Source organism: Salvia hispanica, chromosome 3 (genome assembly GCF_023119035.1).
Source record: "Salvia hispanica cultivar TCC Black 2014 chromosome 3, UniMelb_Shisp_WGS_1.0, whole genome shotgun sequence".
NCBI classification, from domain to species: Eukaryota; Viridiplantae; Streptophyta; class Magnoliopsida; order Lamiales; family Lamiaceae; genus Salvia; species Salvia hispanica.
This window is the reverse complement of record NC_062967.1, coordinates 16,294,332-16,318,335: the sequence shown is the minus strand read 5'-3', so window position 1 is coordinate 16,318,335 and position 24,004 is coordinate 16,294,332. Positions and strand designations below refer to the sequence as shown.

Genomic DNA, 24,004 nt, shown 5'->3' with positions numbered 1-24,004 from the left:
ACATGCCGGATTTAAGAACACATACATAACTGCAGATGCAGTAAAGGTTTATTCTCATCAAATCCTCCTATTTTCATAATTAATTTCCTAGTAGTATTTTCTTTTATTAATACTATAAGATAGTAATTTATATTAGTAATTAGTTTTTTTAATAAAATCTCATGTGGTTGTTCACTTTCAAGCATATATATGACTGATATAATAAAGTTATAAAGCACTGAAAAAAAAGTGGTAAAAAACCAAGAAACCATTTCAAGGATGATTCAAATCGAGATACAAACTATACAATAAACAAGAACATCCATAACCTATGCTATCAAATCCTCAAAAAACACTTCTTTCACTTAATTATTCATCACAAATCTCAAGGCCGGCCTCGGGAACATTCTACAACGACGTATAGGCAGGCCGGGAGATGCGTTCGGGAGGGCATGGTGCAGGGGCAGGTGCCGGGTGAGCGATGAAAGTAGGCATCCTTTCACCTGGCATCAACACTGACACTCCCTTTAAATATACAGTCATCTGCTCATTCAAACAAGTAGCCACATTTCAACTCTCAATGATAAATCATAAGCACAATGAGAAAACTACAAGCAAAACTAGAGGCAATTTCAAGCCATGAACGATGCTAAGAACAACGAACGCACACAATTGGTAGCAAAATTTGCAGCACGAAGAAGCAATGAGTCGAACATCAAGCAGAATGGGATGCACATCATTCATAACTTGCGCAACATATAGGAGACAACAAACGAAGTAGGTCACGAGCCCAAGTTTCTCCCTTCTCTTAATTTTCCGGGTTGTCACTTCCCATGGTTGCTAAATCTTATTATCTATTAGTATAAAGAGTTATGAATGTGGTGATCAAGATTCTGATAATTGAAGGAATCCAAAAGCTAAAGATATGATTTTTTAAGCTGAGAATTGTTCTTGGACAAAAACCACATGCTAGTAACAAACAAGGGTCCCATGATCATGAATCAATTCAACCAAAAACCATGAAAAGCAGATACATATACACTATAATGTCTCATGCTGGTGTTGTACAGAGTTTCACTTCAAAATTGTACAATTCAAACAAAAGCCAAAGTATAAAAATCGAATCTTTTAAGAAAGATAACGATCACAACAACGTTAATGCATTTTTTGAACTAACATGGCTGCATAAGCATGTGCTGCAGGTCGACTCAGAGAGACATGCACTCACAACAAAAATTCACAGATAGAGTGATATGACATGATGTGCCTAAAGCTCAAATTTTTCGAGACAATCATGTTCTTCCACATAAAGAAAAGCCCATCATTTGCCATCATACAAGAGAGTTTTTCTTCAAGTGAGGATCATTGCAGTGGGTGTGATGATAATTAACCTCAAAAGTCCTATCAAATATGCTGTAAAGTTGAAAACTCCGTAGTTCTAAAAGTCCTCAATGTATAATATATTTGTAACACCATATCAAATAAAGTTTGATACTATAACTTAATTTGCAAGCCAACTTGAATAGTCCAATTTGAATGCGATTTGTATGGCTTTTTTTATTCTAATGGAGAATAAATAAGGGCCCTGATTGTAACAATCTTGTCTAACTTTGGTTTTGATCTTCACAACAAAATCCCTTATATAAAGGTGATATCTTTTTAACTTTAACATTCTACAATAAAGTACTACACCTAATTACTCGAGAATAAATCACTATTTGTGAAAGTAAACAACAACAGCTGATTAGTTCAACTGTGATGATTTGTTATCAACAACAACTTGCAAGAAAAAAGTAAATAACTGCCACCACTTTCCAAAAGGAGTTGATTTCTGCGCATTCAACTGATTGTTTCTTAATTCTTAGGAGGGAAAGAGCCGATTTTTTTTGTGAGCTATTGCACCTAAAGAAATGGCCTTACCCCCAAACGCAATTTATAATAAATAAATTAAAATTAAAATCAATATCAATGTCAAGTAGTACTACCATACTGTGATAAATTGGCCGTCTTGGCATTTTGGATTCTACTTGATTAATGAATTATACTTTCATCAAAAAAATGAAAAAAAATCGTCAAATTAAGAATTAGGTAACAATGGTTTCTTGAACTCATCCTTTACTTAGTTGGGATTACTCATAAAATAAAAGGAAAAAACAGACAATTTCCATGAACAAGATAGAAAAAAGATTGTACCTTTGGAGAAGGATAGTCCATCTTTCTCAAATTTACACCTCCATCAAGGTCTCTGCCGCCGCCCGCGGCGGCTTCCGACGATCTTGGGCGGAGAAACCTCTCAAAAATAGCCATCACAAGAAACATGGAAATGAGAATAGCAGTGGCAACGAACCCAAACGACACCGCATTCACAGAGTTGTCAAAGCTCCTCCACTGATCCTCCCTCTCCACTCCGCCGCTCACCGCCGCCGTCGGCGCCGGCGCCGCCACTTCACCGAAGGTCGGCCTCCCCATTGCAGAAATACTATCCCTCAAAACCCAGAAAAATTAAGAAAGAAAGCACACAACCCGCATTGCCAAGATTGGATTTTTATTCATTTTGTATCGCTTCAACGATGGAGAAATGGGGCATTTGAGTTTCTTGAATGGTAGGCGACAAGAAACAGAAAAGACCCAGTTTTAATAATGCGTTGGTTAATGGAGAAGAATTAGCATTTAGCACATAAATGCATTTGGAATTCAAAGGGAGCAGAGAGGGAAAAATGGAGGAGTCGATGAGGAAATGGTGGTGGTGAGCTTCAAATTTCGATGCTAATTGAAAAATCCACTAAATTCCAAAGGGGTTCGGCATTTTCTTCACTCTTCACGGACTTCGAAAATTGATCGAGAGAGAGAGAGAGGAGTTGGAGCTCTGCAGCTCTGTTGACGGAAACCAAGGTGGTGGAGACAACACCATTTGTTTGTTTATTTGCTTGGATTTATAATCTTTTGAATATTACTCCCTCTGTTACAATTCTGCACTAGAATTGTTACTCCATAGAATAAAAAATGAGACATTTATTTATAAAGATGTTAAAATAACAAAATGAGAGTTTTAATTACGAAATATTTTAAGAGAAATGAATATTTGGGTTCTTGGGCTGATGATAACCAGTCCCATAGTTTTTCTTCGTAAAAGAATTGATTTTGTGTACTTACATAAGATATATTCATTCCTCCATAATAAGAGTCACTCTCATTATGGACACATATTTTAAGAAATGTAAATAATTATAGATTAAAAAAGATAATGAAATATGAAATTTAATTTTTATATTGATTTTATAATAAAATGTGAGTGAAGTGAGTTAGTGGAATGTGACACCAATTTACCATTTATGGTAAGTGTGACTCTTATTATGAGACAGACTAAAATGTCAAAGTGTGACTCTTATTGTGAGATGGTGGGAGTAATTAATCTACGAGCTACTTCGCCCTTTTCTCGTTTAATTTTCGAATTTCTTATCTCATAATACAATCTTAAGCCTAATTAATGTGAAGATGTCGTTTTTCTTTAACACAGGTTGTGGTGGTTCGAGACCTATCTCCACCATTATTTTGATTTTTTTTTTGTTTTTTATTTTTAGATTTTTCATTTATTTTTACTGTATTATTTTAATTATTTTCATTTTTTTAAATCTTTATTTTTTTCCTTTTTAAATTCTATATTTAAAATTTTATTAGCATATAATTTAATTCACAACAAATGTAACTAGGATGTGCAAAAAGGTACGTATGGATTCAAATTTAATTTTCATATGAATTTAATTCGCATATTTTTTTATACTTATAATGGAATTTGTATTTTCAATGAATCATGTACTTAATTTAATTAAAATTAAATATGTAATAAATATAAAAATAAGAAATAAAACGCATAAAAATGGGAGGGGAGCTATGCAGGGGCAGATCTACACTAATTAGAAGTGGGGCAATTGCCCCACCTCATATTTTCATATTCGTGTATATATTGTATATTTTACTATTTATTTATTTCTTTCAATTTTCTACTAAATGCCCCTCCTCAATTTCTTAAAATTTCATCATATGTATATTTGTCCCTCTCCCTACAAATTTCTGGCTCCGCCCCTGGAGCTAAGAGTAAGAGATGATTATGAGTAATTCATTAACTCTTGTGCAAGTCAAGATGAATCGTGACCCGTGAATTTCCTTAAAACATGTATCCATTGCATCTGTTTTTTTTTCTTCTAATGATCGACAACTCGACATTATCAATTAATATGACGATTCATATGGTTAATTAATGTACCATAGAAAGAAGTATACATCAACATAATTAATGATATGATTCTTAGCATGTGAAATGAATATTTTTGCTATAATATAAGACACACGAGAAACTTTTAAAAGGATCGCATATTCCTACCATCATTTTTCATTTGTACTCATTGTTTTTAGGTGTACCTATACTATATATATAGGGCCATTTGATTGTATATTCATTTTCAAATAATGCAATTTTAAAAATGTTGTACATGGAATAATTAGGATTGTGTCTAGGTCAAATGATTTGTGAATATTGACATGACATCTCATAGATTAAGTGCATGGAGATGTTTTTTCGTGGAAAAAAAGGTAATTTCATTTCTATAATTTAAAGTTATTTTGTAATATTTGAACGGAGGTTGGGATTTTAAAATGCGCGGCTAGCTCAAGTTATATTTGTATATTTCAAAATTAGTTAGCAATTTTAGACACATTTTGAAATGTCAAATGTGTCTAGGTCAAATTATTTCAGTAGAAATAATTAGTAAAATGTGTACGTCATTACGTAATAAGTAATTAAATATAATAATTAACTGAGGCAAAATCTCTCGTGCGTTTTCAAGTTTAATTAGTAGAGCAATTATGTGATTATTACGTAATAAGTACTTAAATAGTACTAGTAATAATCAATCGAGGCAAAATCTAGATTTGTGATTAATAAGGTGATTACGATAATTATTAATTAAATACTAATTAAATAAATAATAATTTGAAATAGAGTTGTCCAAGCGATGACGAATAAGTGGTGCCGTCTGTGTAGGCTGTAGTATTATTTGTGGGTTTTCTATTTTAAATAGATTAATCACCAAAATAATCAAGTTATTAATTAATTATTATTGTCTAACGAAAGAAAGAATAAATATAACAGTGTGTAAAAAAAAAAACTGAAATCACTGTAAGATATGGATCATTCCTCTTGCAACTAATTAGTTTTGAATCTTTTGATGGAACATATGAATTTTTATCATTGCTCAACTATATATTTGAACTGAAACATAAAAAAATATTAATCCAACAATATGTTTGGGCTGTATATCCAACCAATTAGAAAAAAAAAATTAAATCCTCTAAAGTTCATCTTAAAGAATTTGAGTGAGCGTGTTGATAAATTAAGGGTGAGAAAAAAATCTGAAAATCGAATATCCAAACCGAATCAAACCGAAATTTTGAAATTCGGTTTTAAAAATACAAAAATTTCGATTTTTTGGTTTGGTTCGAGAAAAAAAATAACCGAAAAACCGAATTATATTTTAAATATAATATTATATAATATGTATTCTATATATTCTATTAATTTCGATTTTTCGGTTTTTTGGTTCGTTTCGGTTTGGATTTTGAACTAAATTCAATTTTTCGGGTTTGGTAAAAATCGAACTGAAACCCGAATGCTCACCCTTATGATAAATACTATAAAAATAAATAAATTTAATATTATCTCACAAGGGTAGTGATAAAATGCAAACTTATATATGGTACAAACGCAAAACTCCGCAACACAGCTTCAACACTGTTTCAATATAATATCAACATAGTGTAAACTTTCAAGATTTTAATGTCAACATAGTATCAACACAATATCAACACAACATCAATCATTGACTACCGTTGAAATTCTGTTGACATTTTCCTGTTGATGTTTTTTTGTGATCTGTTGACATTTTTCAATGGTCCAGATCATAATTTTGAATTTGTACAATATTTAGAGTTTTCATTTGATCACATTCCTATCTCACAATGTATAAGAGCATCTTTAATGGCGGTTAGCGGGTCGGCTAGTGAAAGTGCAAGTTTTCGGTGTTGTGTTAAATTAGAGGTGCGTCCAACTGATCAGGATAAATCCCAACCTAGCTGAGTCGTTGGCACGACGACCGGAACCTGGTATCAAATAAATTCCTCAACCCACTTCTACTGGCTAGTATAGTGGAGGTAAGGGTCGAATCCTACAGAGATGGACACGTTCGGGTAATTGCGGTGATAATCTAGGAGGTTATGGTTAGCTACCACGCTTTTGGGTTGAGATTCTACCTAGACGGAAATTAAAGATGGTACCCTACTGACTAGTGGGCGTGAAAGTGACTGACATGTGGTTGTGTACGTGAAAGTAGAGGACAAGGTATCTCAGAGGCATGTGGAAAGTAGACAGTTGCTAAATGAGGAAATTAGAGCAGCAGGGTATATTTGGTGGCTGGGTGGCTACTCTAACAGGTCTGGAGGGTACAAACTTAAAGTAAGGTACAAAAGTAAAAAGTAACTAAAAAGCAAAAGTGGTCCAAAGTAAAAGTGGGTTGTGATGTTTTCTTCCTCAACAAGTATCAACAGAAATTACATGAACTCAAACTCCATAGATGAACACAGATTCTCAACTTCAAACACAAGATCATCGATTAAAAAGCTTAAATTTAAAGATTAACGGCTAAACTGCAGATCACTCCTACTGGCTAACATGCAAGGTGGTGATGACAACGCAAAACAAGAAAATCATGCACGAAAACTAAAACTGAAACATGAACTTGAAATTCCGATCAACGACTCCAGATTTAGCCTACTCAAACGAAAACATGCGTAAACACTTAGAAAATAAAAGCGATAACTAGATCTAACTTTCCTAGGCAGAATGAAGCGGGCGCTACTAGTTCGCTAGCCGACCATTGGGACCGGCGAGCGGCGTTTCGGCGAGCCGATCGGCTAGCGCACACCAACTCCCGGGTGTTGGCCGATGGGCTAGCTGATCCGCTGGCCACCATTGTAAACGCCCAATCGGCTAGCGATCGGCCTGCACCATTTATTATTTTCGAAAATCTATATATACGCAATCTGCACGTTAGTTTCATTTGCACCATTTATTTTAATGAATTTTTTTCTCTTAATTTCTGTACAAAAGCAATAATGCGAAATGGAGAACAACAATTAATTTAAAATGAAACTATATATAGATTCCTACTATCAATTATTAACAATGGAATCGCTTATTTCACTGACCATGATAGCTCAAGGGGGGTGATTTTCTATTATTTCAATTGGTGTGTATACATATATATCTCTTAAACATTATAGATTTTCCTCCAAAGTAATGGGAAAAGACCATTATATAAAATTTATAAATATGTTGAAATTGCTTAACCTTTACATAAAAAAACATGATAATATCCACTTATTTATTACATTTCATATATAGTTTCCTCTATCAATGTATAATATGATTATTTTTGTGTTGTCTACTAAGGATGCGATATTTTTGCATTTTTTTTTAAATTTGAGGTGTCGATTAATATCATTAGAGCAAGTAATTTAGAATTGACTTTGATTTTTTAACCATTATAATTTTGGGTCAAGAAAACCAACCAAATGGGTTGAGCCATTCTAAGCGTAAGGATCGGCCTCATTAAATACCTTTTTTAATTTTTTAAATATGCAAATGTGTATATTTATTTCAAAATACTCCACAGAAAAAGATATGCAAATGTTTTATCATTTCCTTTGAATATTTCATTATTTATTACATAAACCATGTTTTAGACGATTGGCTAGAATATGTAGTCACGAAAATTCTGTAAATAAATAAAAATATTTAGCTGAAAATATCTTCTACCTTTGGCGGAATCCTAATGCTAGCCGCAACTTTTAGATGTGATCGGTGAAATATTTAATTTTGGCTTATGTGCCAATTTTCCACGGCGAAATTTTCCGATCTTGACGTGGAAATGTCAAATAAGTTCACAACTACGTTTAACAATATACTAAATGAACGTTTTTTTTTCTTCAAGTTTCCTTCCAATTATAGCAAAAAATGCATCACCAAAAAGGGTGATATATACTACATGAACTTATTTGACATTTAAACATAGTTTTAACGGTGTGCCACGTCAATTAAATCAGTAGCGGATCCAAAATTCATAAATGGAGGGGGCGAAATATATATTGGTAGGTTGGTTTAGGACGAAAATGACAATCTTTTTCGATTTTTGGGGGCGACGTCGGGGCAAACGGAGGGGATGGACATGGTAATTTTACGTCCGGATAAGAGGAAATTAGTCGCACGGAGGGGGCGACCGACCCCTCCTGCCCCCACTAAATCTGCCAGTGATTAAAATTCGATCAAAATTTGAACGATTGGGTGCGTTAGGAACATTCTTTCAACCCATTAAGTTGATGATTTTACGGACAACAACGTGTAACGATTGCGAAAAATATCATATTTCGTCCAAAGTTGGTGGTTTTAATTATCCCTAAATAAAACCTTATATTGCAGGCTTTGCATTGTCAATCGTTTCTTTATCCATATTAGTATTTGCCATAGACATGTTAGTAAACCAAATTCATAACGCGTGATGCATGAAGTAGTATCTCTTTTACATCGACAAATAATTGTCATATATTCACAAAAAACATTAATAAAATAAAACCATCCAAATTTATTCATTGAAATGGTTAAAACTAGGCTAATTATACAAGAAAAAAACATAGGAATCAACTATAGCCTTGTTTGTATCACCACCACATTAAAAAAAATCTTGAATCCAAACAAAAAACTATTTTCTATATGAACTAACTCACCCACTCCCAAAAATCTTCCCCAAAAACCACTTCATACAACCGCCCATCATGGGCTCTCTCTCTCCGCTCCTCCGCCCCAGCTCCGCCGCCTCCCACCGGATCTTCGTCCCCTTCTGCGACCGCAACGCCCCCGCGGGCAACGCCACCACATTCATCGATTGCTACACGCCGGCCACCAACACGTGGCACCGCGTCACCTCGATCCCGGCCTCGGCCGAGGGTTTAGTCCTGAAGGACTTTTCCATGGTGGCATTCGGCCCCCATATTTACGTCTTGGGCGGCCGCCTCTGCCGGAGTCCCTCTGCCGCCGCCGCAGTGGATGGGGAATTCCGGCCGAGGGCCGTGTCGACGGTGCGGCGGTATGACGTGGCAGCGGATCGGTGGGAAATGTGTGCGGAGATGTCGGAAGCGAGATTTAGCTTCGCGTGCACCGTTTGCGGCGGGGGGATATATGTTGCAGGCGGCCAGAGCTCGCCGGGGCGGGCGAGGGGAATATCTTCGTCGGAAGTTTATTATCCGGCGTCGGATCAGTGGAGATCGCTTGCGAATATGAGTAGAATGAGGTATTCATTTATCGCTTTATTGAATTTAATTTATAAGAAAATTGGAGATTTTGGACATTGCACTAATTAATATCCCTATTATTTTAAAATATCATCAAAATTTCCTCAACATTCATATAATATCGCTAGAAGGACGTTTGCATTTTCTTGGACAAAAAACCCTTTTGACATTAAAGTTATTTATGTATATTTCATGAGAAAGTATTATTACTTTGGTTTATTCATTTCCCCTCAAATACTTGTCATGACAAACAATTATTTGTCATGTATTCTGATGAGTTCTCTTGGGGAAATACAATAGAAATGAATGAACAAAGTGCTGGTTCTCTATCTCATAAAAAAACTTATATAAATAGCTCGTATAGTGAGAGTATTTTAGTCCAAAAAGTCTTAAAAAGTGTAAAAGTTCTTCCAACAATATTATATCAATGTATAAGATTATATGGTGATTTTTTAAAATTAAGAGGAACGTGAATGATATTAGTGCAATGTCCATGGCTAAATCTCTCAAATGGAAAGAATAACATATCCTATGCCAATTTTGTATATTCATTTTTTTGGGTGGCAATTATTTATAAACTTATTTGTTGTGGTAAATATTTCATGAGTTGAAAAAAAAACTGAAATCATGTAAAATTCACTACAAATCATAAGTTAAATATTTTTGCAACCAACTTTAAATTTATGAGAAATACCAAATTTCGGCCAAACTTTGTGATTTTAGAGACGAATACCCCTTTAATTCAAAGATGGATGATCCTTCTTACGAATCTTGACCCATCTGATAGGTACAAATGTGTGGGCGTGACGTTCAAAGGAAGAATCATCGTAGTTGGAGGTTTCGTCGGCGGCGAGAACTTCGGCCCCTATGACCAGACTGCCCGTAGCTCCGCCGAGGTCTATGATGCAGAGAGGGATAAGTGGATCTACGTAGCTCGAATGTGGGCCCTAGACGTCCCGCCACGACAGATCGTTGTGGTGAATGACAAGCTCTTCAGCTCGGGCGACTGCCTCCAGCCGTGGAAAGGACACATAGAGTCGTACGATGAGAAAGAAAGCATTTGGAATGTGGTCCATCGCTCCCATTTCAATTGCATGTCCCCTACATACACTGCTGAGGGGACGACCGCCACGGGGAGATGCTACATTACCATGGCTCCCGTGAGAAACCACCTCTACTTCCTCACCGGGTATAGCATGCCCGGGGAGGGATCGCTCCTGAGATCGGAGGTTCATGTTTTTGACACCTCCAATAGCGGGGGCGGGTGGCGGAGCTTGGAGTCGATAGATGAGGTTGGGGAGAAAGAGCTGTGCGGACATTGCTGTGTGTTGAATGATGATGAATAATTGTCATCAAGTTTACATCCCCAAATCTCAAGCTCATCAGATGTGATAATTTAGTAGTTTATTTGTATTTTACTGATTTTCATAAATGTTGGGTAGCTAGCGTGTGTGAAATATGAAAAGGTGACAAGTCAAAAGAAATGAAATAAAGATTAGTATGGAATGGTGATATGTAGAATGTTGAAATTAATATGATGATATGTGCAATGTTGAAATTTATATGTTTGATTGGAACTAGCTTAATTGGATGATTTGCAGACTACATGTATGTTGATATAGTTATATTTTCAAGAAAGGAAAGCTAAGAAGGAATTGTGTTTCTTCTTCCATTGAATTGAAGGCGAAGGGGCCAGCTCGCCCTCTTGCACGACAAACACAGCCCCGTAGCAAATCCGTTTAATTCCTACGTTGGTGGATCAAGATGGTGAAAGTGTATATATAGCAATAGCAGTAGCAGCAGCACCTCATACACCTTGCCCTTCTTTGCCAAAAGCATCAGCCTCCTTCACACGCCCCGCCTTCCCAAGGCCACTGCATTCACTGCCCTTTGCAATACGCAAACCACTCTCCCCATCCTGCCCAACCCATTCACAGTCACACCACAGATAACCCAGACCTCCTTGCACGCCCCTCAAACATAAATGATATATATACCTTCAAACTCATCAATCCACTTCCACAACTTCCCTCATATGCACACTCAATATACATATAATCATCAATAAATTGTACCTTCATTCTCTTCCTCATCCATCCCCCCATTGTTAAAGCTTCTAATCATAAAACTAAACCCTCATTTTCATCTCACCTAACCCTAACGAAATCGATCAATTGAAAGAAGCATTCAATATTGTGACTTGTGAGAGTAGAGAGTAGCCATTTCGCTTGAGAATGTGGGAGGAGAAACAAGGAGGCAGTGGAATTTATGGAAACGCCGGCTATGAGTCCAACTTCCACATATATATGGTGAAGGGTACAAGTGTCTATATATTTCGCCATCTAAATAACAAGGTCCCATGGTCTAGTGGTTAGGACATTGGACTCTGAATCCAGTAACCCGAGTTCAAGTCTCGGTGGGACCTTTTTTCATTTTTTTTACCCCTTTTTAAAATCAAATTTAGTTTCTGGCATTCTCTCATGGCTTTTCCGTCAGTAGAAGCTTTATACCAGAACGTAATTGTTAAAAACAAAGTACTGTTTAATTGTCCGTTCCTTTAGATGGAAACTTAATAGTACGAAAAACGTCAATGTTTTGGTTTGGATATATCGAAAGTAGAGTATAATTTTCCCTGAAACAATAATATGGCACTCAAGGTGTTAAAATAAAAAATACAGTATTAGACAATTCAATGATAAAGAAATGAATCTTCATCCCAATTCCAAAACAAAGAAATCAATCACTTATCTAATACTCCATTCTTCTTTAATGACTCCAAAACTAAAAGATGGCTCAAAAACATAGTACTCCTATTTCGTTTAGTCAAAATATTACTAGTACATTCTATTCTCTCAGTTTTCTTGTATGAAATATCCAATGTAACAGCAAAAACTTCTAATAAATCGATCACAATGATTCTACCAGAGTACAATTCAAATCCCAAATGAGTTCGTGTCTTTTCCTGGACATTGACTTATCCTAGGAAGTTCATTATAACCAAATGAAGCACTAGATTGCAGAGTACAAAATCCGCGAAAGCACGCTCAGGAGGTAGATCCTGCAAAATAGTGGGCATGCGACTTAGTGAATCAACCAACAAAGTTCACAACTTGAGAAAAGTTGAAAAAACTGAGGAATAAGGATAATAAGCTTTTTATTCCATAGTATTATCCGTAACTTTTGGTGTGCTATTAATCTGCTCTGTAACTAAGATTACAATTTACAAGAGACAGTTCCGAATGCATATTAGAAACTCAACAAAACTTGATATCGAATAACTGAATGTTAGAAGTAGAACTGCTAGCTAGAAAATTCACTGCTTTGAATTCTTATAAATATAATAATAAAAAAAGATAGATTACCAAACTCCATAACTCGGAGTCTTGGAGATCAGTGCATTACCTTGAATTCCTTGTTGTCTTTGTTTACTTGAATTCGGAGACTAACTGTAACCCAAAAAATAAAAAATCAAATAAAAAGGTAATCCAAGACTAGATCAATATCAATCTGCATATAAAAGTATGACAATCTACATACCAGCAAGGACAGCAGTTCCCACGCATGAAAGTACACCAGAAAGAAATGAGTTAAATGGGAATGATCCAACAATAGCCATGTAAGCAACCTGAGAAACAGAACATTAGCTATCCAAGTAAGAAAATAAAAAAGTATTTGAAGTCAAACATGAGGATTAAAAGCTAATAGTTAATATAATTACAGATTACAAGATCAAAGCACAGTAGTCATCTTGTTAACATATATGCCTGATTTGGTTGAAAGGAGTTCTCCTTCATCTTATTGTGATCACAAGGTAGCAAAAAGCAACTAAAATGGGTAACAATAGCAGTATGCAAATATCCCAAAAGAAACATTTTGAGTTCTTAATCTATCTTAAAGGTACTTGAGCCTATTAATATAGGAAATGGCAGAACAAGTTGAGGAATTAATGATCTATCTTCTTGATAAATCATAAATCTTTAACTCATTATCCATACTTCAAACGATATCACCACACCATACGAATTATGAAACACCCATCATAGTCCAGGTATCCTCTATTACCTTCAGGTTCATAATAAAAATAAAAGATACTACTATGTGTCTCCAAAAATAGAACCTCATCATGAGGGAATTACAAATAAAGTCTTTCAAGTTTTTATTTCAATAAAAAAATGGAAAACAAAATAGAGACAAATCCTCTCATCTTCAGTGTCTGCATAGTTTTGGAAGCTCAAGAGTCCAATATTATGGTGACTTGTGCATTTTCAAACATCTGATCATAATCTAAAGGAAATTTCAGTTATGAGTCATTACAGCATTCTTTGATAGATTGATCACATACATTCACAGTCATTAGCTTTCTAAACTCCGACCCCCCACCCCCCTCCCAATATAGCCAAAAATATCAGTTGATTCAGCTCCACTTCACAACAAGAAGAAATCATATACCTAACTACAATAGAAAAATTCACAAGAAAAAGGCATATATATCTAATTCATACACCAGCATTTCCTATCCGACCTCGAATCTCCTACCAGATTCACAAGTTAGTCAAGCACAACCTAACCACAAACCAAATTAACTCGTATCATCTTTTCATTTTCACTTCACCAATACAAAATCAAAATTCCAACACTCATGGAACAAACCATTCAGATTTAAACATCCATAGCTCAAGGAAGAATTTCACAACCGTGACTAATTAACACGAAATCAGTTAAACTGAGCAAAACGAGCATCATAACTCCAAATGTCAGGTCAATTCTCGTCATACCTGAATCACAGCGGTGACGATCGCGAAGACAATGTAGAGATCGATGATCTGAGAAATAAATTCAATAATTTAACACTAATTTCTCGGAAAAATTAAACGAAGCATCAGGAAATACACTAAGAGAGAAGACCTTGAGATGATTAGCGGTTGCGGCGTAGGCAGAACGAAGAGAGTGAAAGAGTGCGTGGACATCCGTCGTCGTCGTCGATTTCCCCATTTTCTCACACTCTAAATCTCTCTATTTTGCTTCAGATTGATACTGAAGACTTAAACCCAGTGACTTTGGTTTTGTACAGGCCACGTTATGCGAAGTTACCATTATACCCTTTAGTTTTTCTTTTTCTTTTTCTGTTTCCTTCAAAAAACTCATCTGATAAATTCTCATTAGTCACCCATCTTTAAAATTGTGTGTGCTAAACATGATCGATCAATCTTGGAGTTTTGTAAGATAGACGTTATAACTGGAGATGATTTTATTAGTACGAGTAAAACTTATAAATTTGTCAAGCTCTTTTGAATATGCAGTCTCATACTTACTTACGTATTCTTATCATCTATCTCTGCAGTGTTTTTAAGGTTCATTCATGACTACTCGATTAAGTAGGAGTCACTCTTTATCTGAGTCTATGCACTGACATTCACTCTTTATTCGTGTTTATGCATCGTCGATCACTCTCTATTTTTGCTCAAATGTTATTGATACAATATGGGAAGATAAAAATAAATCCTGTATTGGTTTAAGATAGAAATGAAGATATGGTCAAATCAGATTTGACAATTATTTTGTTTGCAATGCGAACTAAAGAAAATGCCCATGCAAAAGCCTATATCTAACAAATGCATCCAACATATCATTAACTAATTGAGGTCAATAAAAATAATAATGTATCCAACAAATGAAAAGTAATTAACCTCATTCAATTTTCTGTAAAATCATTTTGATTTAGATGCATCAATCATCCACATAAGCAAAACTATAATCGTTTAGACAAAATGACTCTGAATTTTACTACTAGTACATAATTATACAACAACTTGCGAATTGATTCAAGAGCTAGTAGAACATAATACAGAATATACAAGACCGTATAAATTCTCAAACTGTACGATGTAGATGTATTTTGTACGTAGCCTGTCGGATCTTTAGCTTTCTCAAAACACTGCTAACTGGTCCGAAGTGAAGGAGACATCTTCTGAAGAAGCATGTTTGCTTATTTACTTCTACACAACAACCACATAAATCATCGTAAGGTTCTAAAGTGCTCGTGCTCGTGCTTGTGCTAATATACACACAGTTGCTAGCATCGGTTCTAAAGTCCTGACCCGTTTGAGTGATTCCACCTACTAAAAATGGTTATCGAAGATTACCTCGATAGACTTGCCATTGGGATTGGGTTCAGACGCCTCAGATATCCGCACTTCAGATTTCTCATTCGAGTACCTGAGATAGAAAAAAAAAGGGTGTGTTTTAGCAGTGGGCAACAACCTAAAGCACCATATCCATAACTCGATGGACGAGTTTATATATCTAATAATAATGACAATGGAAACGAAGATCGCAACATATGTTCTAGAGCATGATCGGCTAACAAAGCTATGAAAGCATCGTTAATAGCAGATGGCACGTACGTTGAGAGTATAGTAACCCAAATCAGCTCCACGCAATCCACCCATAAGAGGCGTTGCTCGACTGGAATCACTCCGTAGGTGATCAAATGAGCGAAAGGCCAGAGCTTCCAACCCGCCTGTCTCATATAAAAAAGAATGATCAATCAATCACCACTCAACGCCCAGAATCAACGGCTAGGAGGAGCAAATTCACACATAAAATGCAAGAAAAAGCAATTTCTTGATGATCACAAAACTCCCTTAAACTGTGTAAAGAGGTTGAAATTCAGAAATACGTTCTTAAATATTTCATACCAAGGTAGACAAAGGGATAGACTGTGAATTGTTACCATCAACATAGACTAGAAATGTTGGTTTTAGTTCATTACAACTTTCTCAGTATATATATTAAGTCATCATAAGTCCTTCAACATTCAAACTACACTTTTTCAGTTGAAGAACTGTGATTTTAAATTCTGAAATATTTGAACAACAAAATGCTGATGACAACGTGATCATATCTCCTAATCTACACCATTCAACGACATAAGAGTTCTTACAGTCAACAAAGGCACAAACGTCGCTTTCAGTTCAATGACAATTTTCTCCAGGGATTCACCGCGCAAGAATCCCAGCACCACATAGTAGATGCTGTTCCACACAGCCGACCAGACGGTTTGGTCAAATGCAACTTTGGCAGGGACCACCCACCAATCCTTGAAAGGGAATAGAGCCTGTCGAACAAGCAACTTCACAACTCCACAAAACAACAAAATGCTCAAAATTTCAACACATTTCAGCCACAAACACATACACACCTCACAGAATTGGTAGTAGTAATGGGACAGCGATCCGTGGAGGGTGAACCCAACAAGGCCGGACCTAAACATACGCGTCCTGTCAAACTCGAACAGAGGCTTCCCTTCATAACACTGAGAGGTTTTCAAGCAGAAAAATGATCATCCAACCATAACCAACACAATCCTAAAGAAAATAACATCACCAAAAATGCTTACTTGAGCTATCCAATCTCCAACAGAGTAAACAATCCCACTTATCACCATTTTCGACAACACAGGATGCTCTTTCAGAGCTTCTTCATATGCAGTCCAGTTGTGCTCAGGTGCATATCTCAGCACCTCATAAAGAGTCCATCCCTGAAGATTCAGTAGAGCATATAAATTTCAACACAATTTTGCAAGAATACAGACTAATGAAATAAGATCTCCAAAACAAGCAAAACAAAAGCAGAAATTGGTTTCAATTTTCATCTCTTGATTGTAAACTCATGAAAACACATACAGAGAAAAATACTCATAATCATTAATCACCAAAACTACTGCATAAAACTAGCTATCACAACCACATGAAACTCATATCAATCACAATTGACAGCTTAAATTCACTAAAGATTCAATTTTTATTCCTTTTTGCTAAGTAATCCCAAGACTAATAAAATCAAATCACCTAAAAGGAGCAAACAAAATAGCAAAAATTAGTTCCAATTTTCAGTTCTTGATTGTATCCAAGATAATAATTCATTAATGATAAAACTACTTCCGAAACTAGCCATTACTACCACATGAAACTAGGCCCAGTCAAAAATCACAGCTCATATTCATAAAGATTTGATTTTTATTAATTTTGGGTGAGTAATTCCAAGACCCACCTGCCAATAATCGTGATCAATGGTGAGCAATTTGGTGATGGCAAGGGTGCCAGCACCAAGAACTATAGCAGCATTAAGCAACCTGTCAGAATTAACAAAGTCCTCCTTGAATTCCTCCATTTTTCTTGAAATGGAGCCCTTTTCATTATCTTGATCGTCGGTTTTCTCAGGGACTTCTCTCTCCTCAGTGACGGCGTTGATGGGCCACCGGATTTGGACTGCGAGATTAGGGTTCAAGAATGGGTTGGAGGGGGCGGAGAAGTGGTGAGGTAGGGATTTTGGGAGGCTCAGATGCTTCCTGCGCTGTATAAACTGTGCAGATGGAGAGAAACTCTTGAGAGTAGCAGCCATTTCTGATTATTTGGTTTGGTATGTTTGCTTGTTTATCATCTGTTTATTATGTGGTGGTTATTGCGTTGCATGGGTTAATTGTTCTGGTTTCTATTGGATTTTCAAGATTATGTGGATTTAAGAGAGTTTGAGATGAAAATGATTTGGAATTTTCTAGCAAGTTTTGGTTTTGGTTGGTGATTAATAATTTTGGGTGTAAAAACTAAGCGACAGAAATTTTTCAATATCTACTATATTATTTAATTCGCTCCAATTAAGTTGCTTTCGTACATTTCTTATTATATGATTCAATTAAGTCGAGTCCTTTTATTTTTTACAATAAAATAAAATATTCTCTTATTTTATTTTATTTTATCACATAGTTTACTCTCGCTTTATTTTCTTATTTTATTCTTTTTTTCTATTTTTAATATAATTTTTTAATCTTTGTACTCAAAAGTTAAATATTTAAATTTTAATCCTAATATAAATCATAATAAAACTAGTATACAATATGAGATTTTTAAAACTAAATAAAAAATTCAGATCATTATCGATAAAAGTCACATGCGAGTAGAATGTGGCGAAGAAAATAGGTGCACTTACAGTTACAAATGAGACATGATAGGTTTCATAAATCTTATTGTATTATTGAATCACTTCCAGAAAAGGACATTATTTTTCTACTAGTAAAAAAGAAAATAATATATCAAGGATAAAAAGGAAAATTGCTTTAAAAGGATTAAAAATAAAAATAGTTTGAGATACTAACACACCCGAACAACTAATTATACGTTGTGCTTTCAATGAATTCACGTAAAAATGAATTATTGTGTGAAACAAAAATAAAGATACTTAAATTAGAGTACTCCATAATATTTCTAACAAATTATTTAAATATTATACACAAATATATTTAGAATAACAATTATTTAAATGCATCGTTAACTTTTCATAACACTAATTCAGTAATTTGCATTATTTTAATGGGATAAAGAAAACTTTTAGCGGAAATGATTCCACAATTTTTATTTATTTTATTTCTTTATTTATAAATTAAAATAAATGTTGTTCGTCATGAGATACAGGATAAAAACAAAGTTAAGAGTTCAACATCACACTCATAAAATTACAATTCAATACCAAATTGCCGATGCAATTTTATGTACTACAAAAACGATTACAATAACAGAAATAAATGTTGCGGTTCAATAGTAAATCACTTTACAACTATTTTTACATAAACAAAATCTACAATGCATAAAAGCATAAATTTTGAAGGTCATAAATAAAATATATGATAGTTTAATTATCAAATGAAACAAAAATAAACCAAAAAAATTGAACTAAACATAGAATTATTAATCATCAAATGGAATAAAATAAACAAAAAAAAAAAATTGAACTAAACGTAAAGTATAATATAAAAATTCAGCTATTTGGTTCTTTATTTTTTTTCCCAAAATAAGTATAAATCGTAATTTCACCAATTTCTGAAACCGAGAAGCCGAAAGGAATTGAGATCTACATCGAGGAACCAATGGCGAAGATTGAGGAGCAACAATCCACATTGCAGCATCAAACGAAAAAAAAAGTAGCCGCCAAAAGAAGGCACGGATCCACTTCGTTTTTCGTCTTCGTAGACTACCTTTTCCTGGCCATCTTCTTCCTCTTCCTCAGCTACATCCTGTCTAAAATGGTCGGATTCTGATTCAACAAGGTTACTTTTCATCTCCATTTTTGTGAATTTTCCCTTTCTTGAAAAGTAAATTGGGTGTTTTTTTTATGTATGTGTTAATGGTGTAGGAAATAGATTGGTGGGCATTGATTGAAAATTGTGATCAATGCATTCTTGAAATAAAAAATTGAATCTTTATCTGCAGGGGTTGGAGTTTGTGAAGAAATATCTGAGTTGTATGTGTTAATGGCGAAGGGAATAGATCGGTGGGCATTGATTGGAAATTGTGATTAATGCGTTCTTGAAGTAAAAATTGAATCTTTACTTATAGAGGTTAAGCTTGTGAAGAATTTTAGCAAACCTAGTTTTGCCAAAATCACAAATTGAGTGGGAGTATGTAGCAAATTATATTGGTTGAACTGAAGTATTCATTATAGAGTTAGTTGTTGGAGCTGTAATGTTGAGGTTTTACTTTTCCAGTCCTATTTTTAAAATTCAATGAGAGTTTCATAAAAATAACCCAATGTGTGTGGTGGTAAAGGTTGGTTGGCCTACTATTGGTAGCTTAGATTGATGATTTTAATGTGAAAGGTCAATTTGTTCCATCCCTATAACAGAATATTTAATTATGAACACAGAATTGAAAGAATTTGAGTTGAACTATGATCTTGTCTTTCAAAAATGAGCTGATTGTTACATCCATTTATGCAGGATGATTAATCGTGTGGGGCATTTTACCCCGTCTCTAGTTGTGAAGAGCGATTCGTAGAATGTTAAGAGTGATATGCTCGAAGGGAGTAGTTCCACTGTTGGTGGTCTTGCTGCGTTTTGTTTTGTCGTAGTATGAATCCATCACCTCATTACAGTGCTATGAGTTTCTCGTTTTTGTTGCTTTGCAAGAATTCGGGTGTGTTGCTGATATAGCTGTTTGTTATCTTCAGTACTGTTGTTCTGATGGATAATATGATACTGGTTTTGTGTTCATCATCAGCCATTTTTGCTAATTGGAAGAGTTTAACCTTTTCATTATTGAGTTTAATGACTTAAGAGTTGCATTTTTATACATTGTGGAATGCCAAATTTTGTTCTTGATTTCATCACAGATCATAAATTAAAATCTCAGATATGATCTCTTGGTTCATTCATTTAGCTCATTTGAAGAAGATTTTAGTTTCACTTCGATTTTCTCGAATAATGCAACTATTAGGTGATTTCTTGCAATTTCTCCTATGTTTGAATTGTCCAGATTTTGGTGCTTGTTCTAGGTTAGTGATAAATGAGGTCGTTGCTGCTTGTTGTTCGAGTTTTCGCCCTCTCAAGCTCTCGGTCGTAACATAAGACCAGGGATAGAGAAACACACTCAACACACTTTTTATTGACGTCAAACATGGCAGAGAGCTACAACAATGAGAAACGTAGAAATAGAATGCTACACGCCCTTATACAACATAAGGAAAAAAAAAACATAGATTTCAACAGTTCTCGTCTCATATGAGCTCAAGGGTTGGATGGTACGGGGATCCCTCCGCCGCCAGAGACAGGCACCTCCGTGCCAGGGTTGGGCACGAATGTGTCGTCTCCACCGGGGATGTAGTTGCGACCTCCGGTCGATCCCCCAAACCCAGGGATGGACAAACCGTTCCCTCCCGGGGATCCAGTGATGGGGTTGTAGTCCAAGGACTTGGAGCCTTTCTTGGGAATCATGTAACGGCCGAGGCCCGGGATCCACACAGAGCCGTCAAAGGACAACTTGGAGTCCGTCGGCGGGACCTCGCGCCCTGCGGCCGCCTCGAGGGCCAGGCACGAGACGAGGAGGAAGAAGAGGAAGAAGGAGGTTGAAGAAGCCATTGTCTTGCTGAAGGGAATGGGAAATGTGATTGTTGTAGAGAATTTGTGATGATGGAAGGCTGGATTTGATAGGGAATTTATAGGTGATTTTTGTGACAATTTTGGCGGTGATTAATTGAACTCATTGAGAGGACGTAGAATGTTTAGCCTGCATGCTTTCTTAATGAGTAAAAATCATAAAGGCATGTTCAACTCTTTTATGTTTTTCTCATTATAAAAAAATATAGATCGGATCCATCTAACTGGTTTTCATAAATATTGGGTCCATATACTTTCATTGCATAAAACAAAATTCTTTTTTCCCTTGCTTTCACCTCAATTAGATTGATAAAAAAAATTAATCTAATTAGTTTTGATTTGTAATTCTAGAATTTGATTATCAATACTAATTTTATGATATTAGAATAAAATAGTAGTATTAAAATAAAAGAGAAAAAAATATTAATATGGTGTTCATAGAAGATCCTGAAAAGTGTGTGACATATCGATTTTGTTAAGTATATTTTGCTATTATATTATTTGAGACGTTATTTTCAAGCATTATAGAGTGGTTGCTCATTTAAGTACATGTCCTTTCCAAACCAATAATTAACGGCTAATTGAATACAAGTGCATATCTACCAGGACACAAGTAGGGTGCATTTCACCAGCACGTGTCAATGATCAATATCACATTCACTAGACATGGGGGGTTTAAACCATGGTACATACTTTTCAGTATTGGTGTCGTCGAAAATAGTTGCGATATGGAAGTATCCGGTAGGAGTTGCGAGAGACGTTGATTGCTTATGAGACGAAGGATAAGAGAATGCGTGATAAAAACTAAAGATACATATGGTGACTGTCGTTAGACGTAGCATTGACATAAAACAAAAAAAAACCGACAGTGCCAATATTGTAGCATTGACTCAAAAGAACTTGTAGTTGCGGCTCTTTCATAACAAATCTTAATTTTATTGTTATTAGATTTAACTATGCTGAATAATTGATTGAATAACCAAAGTTTTACTGATCTTATGCCATAATTTATTTTGTAATTAAACATAATATTGATACATTGAGCAATGCATAAATATTTCATTACATCTAACACATTGAGCATAATGCATAACCTAGAAAATTAAATTCACATAAGTTAATACTATCAAGTAGTGTGATTATAGATGAATTAGTCCTTTTAGTGTCATTATTTGTCGACATTATTGATATTGATATTTATATTTATATTATCTATATATAGCTAGGGTGCATGTAGCTAAACAAACAAGATTAAAGGACAAGATTCATTCTTAAATTTGCTAAATACTAGCAATATGGAGTAACATTCTGTATATATTGTCTTCTTACACTAGGCTAGTGGGCATCATTGATCAGCCAACTTTGTTTGGTGGCACGAATGAAAGGGACACTTCTTATTACTCAATATTATTATTTATTGTTTTATTTTACTTTGGTAATATTTACTTTATAGATTCAATTCTAAAAGGGTAGATCTATAAACGAGGTTTGGTGTTTGTCTACAATTTGGAGTTGTAGTTTATAAACTAGCCTGACTTAGAGCTGCAACATAATTGTTTTTAATTAACTGTATCTAACACTTTAAATAATTCATGTTCTACTAGTTCTTGAATCAATTCACAAGTTGTTATATGATTATGTAGTATAATTGATGCATCTACATCAAAATGATTTTATCGAAGAATTGAATAATAGAGGTTACTTTTCATTTGTTGTATACATATTTTTGCTATTGACTTCAATTAGTTGATGGCATTTTGGATGCATTGGATATAGGCTTTTGCATGAAGTCATTTTCTTTAGTTTGCATGTTAACTATACATATAATTTCAATCACCAAAATCATTTTCTTTTTGCTGGATTCACCTGTGAAGAAAATAGGTATCAACTAGCTTGTGTTGCAGTTTTTATAGCAAAGAAGATAGTTGAAAGTGAAGTTGCTACAACTTAGTCGCATCTACTTGCAATTTTCTAATTATGTGAAGACTAAAATATAAACGCTTCATGTAACGTGAACTGTATCCATAAAAGATTGTGAAGTACATATTTGGTCCAAGACCATTAAGAAAACTTAAAGTTAATCGTTACATGTAAGTAAATGAACAAATAGAATTAAGAATATAATATTTCTCTTCTTCCAAAAAAAATATTATATCCTTTTAATTTTTTTATGCTAAAAACAAAATACAACAACGGAAAATATAACTATTTTGTCACAACAAATTAATATTAGCAAGAATGCAGAATATTCAAATTGATTTATACCTGTAATGTCACATTTACCTATATACAACTAATAAAGCAATTGTTTAACACATAGTTAGTGTATGAGAAATGAGAATTGATGCGAAATTAAAGATTACTATCCATTTAACCAAAATACATAATAGTTATACTGATCAAATAAAATATAGGGCAAATTGCCTAAAAATTTACAAACTTTGGGAAAAGTTTGTTTTTTCCCACAAATTATAAAAGTTGCGCCTAAAGTCACGAACTTTATTGGATCGTGCAAATTTCCCAAACTACCCGACCTGATGACATATTTTCGTTAGAAACTTATCTCACGTGGCATGCCGGGGGAGTGACCTGACAAAATTTCTGACTGGGCACAAAACAACGTCGTTTTATACTTTTTTTTTATTGAATCTTCTTTACATGTCGCCGATTTCATCCCTAAACCGTTTGTCGACGATTTCA

General features: G+C 34.8%; 5 protein-coding genes, 1 long non-coding RNA gene and 1 other non-coding gene across 8 annotated transcripts; 3 read left to right on the top strand and 4 right to left on the bottom strand.

The window, feature by feature from the left end:
* Positions 1-229: 229 nt before the first annotated feature.
* On the bottom strand, positions 230-2,884 carry LOC125212957. Its single transcript, XM_048113268.1, has 2 exons — positions 2,173-2,884; positions 230-522 (listed from the first exon to the last, which is right to left on the bottom strand). The coding sequence occupies exons 1-2, from the start codon at positions 2,446-2,448 to the stop codon at positions 388-390; spliced, it is 411 nt and encodes a 136-aa protein (XP_047969225.1). The 5' UTR covers positions 2,449-2,884; the 3' UTR covers positions 230-387.
* Positions 2,885-8,821: 5,937 nt separating this feature from the next.
* On the top strand, positions 8,822-10,964 carry LOC125215752 (ring canal kelch protein-like). The gene is made up of 2 exons (XM_048117285.1): positions 8,822-9,377; positions 10,166-10,964. Exons 1-2 carry the CDS (start codon positions 8,863-8,865, stop codon positions 10,722-10,724), a joined length of 1,074 nt encoding a protein of 357 aa, XP_047973242.1. The 5' UTR covers positions 8,822-8,862; the 3' UTR covers positions 10,725-10,964.
* A 767-nt stretch (positions 10,965-11,731) lies between these two features.
* Positions 11,732-11,803, top strand: TRNAQ-CUG. Its single transcript has one exon. It is a non-coding gene; the product is annotated as a tRNA-Gln (tRNA).
* Positions 11,804-12,160: 357 nt separating this feature from the next.
* Positions 12,161-14,417, bottom strand: LOC125211906 (dolichyl-diphosphooligosaccharide--protein glycosyltransferase subunit DAD1-like). The gene is made up of 5 exons (XM_048111868.1): positions 14,284-14,417; positions 14,154-14,201; positions 12,916-13,003; positions 12,781-12,824; positions 12,161-12,436 (listed from the first exon to the last, which is right to left on the bottom strand). The coding sequence occupies exons 1-5, from the start codon at positions 14,368-14,370 to the stop codon at positions 12,353-12,355; spliced, it is 351 nt and encodes a 116-aa protein (XP_047967825.1). The 5' UTR covers positions 14,371-14,417; the 3' UTR covers positions 12,161-12,352.
* Positions 14,418-15,057: 640 nt separating this feature from the next.
* LOC125211893 (protein SYM1-like) lies at positions 15,058-17,892 on the bottom strand. Of its 2 annotated transcripts, none has more exons than XM_048111854.1 (7): positions 17,431-17,892; positions 16,778-16,918; positions 16,580-16,693; positions 16,322-16,495; positions 15,783-15,898; positions 15,522-15,594; positions 15,058-15,371 (listed from the first exon to the last, which is right to left on the bottom strand). In XM_048111854.1, exons 1-7 carry the CDS (start codon positions 17,779-17,781, stop codon positions 15,369-15,371), a joined length of 972 nt encoding a protein of 323 aa, XP_047967811.1. In that variant the 5' UTR covers positions 17,782-17,892; the 3' UTR covers positions 15,058-15,368. The 2 variants fall into 2 exon arrangements, with proteins under 2 accessions (XP_047967811.1, XP_047967810.1); XM_048111853.1 differs by having other exon boundaries at positions 15,058-15,374; positions 17,431-17,889.
* A 1,343-nt stretch (positions 17,893-19,235) lies between these two features.
* On the top strand, positions 19,236-20,467 carry LOC125216086. The gene is made up of 2 exons (XR_007175353.1): positions 19,236-19,480; positions 20,150-20,467. It is a non-coding gene; the product is annotated as an uncharacterized LOC125216086 (long non-coding RNA).
* A 318-nt stretch (positions 20,468-20,785) lies between these two features.
* Positions 20,786-21,353, bottom strand: LOC125216045 (putative cell wall protein). The gene has a single exon (XM_048117650.1). The coding sequence runs from the start codon at positions 21,284-21,286 to the stop codon at positions 20,936-20,938; it is 351 nt and encodes a 116-aa protein (XP_047973607.1). The 5' UTR covers positions 21,287-21,353; the 3' UTR covers positions 20,786-20,935.
* Between the last annotated feature and the right edge of the window lie 2,651 nt (positions 21,354-24,004).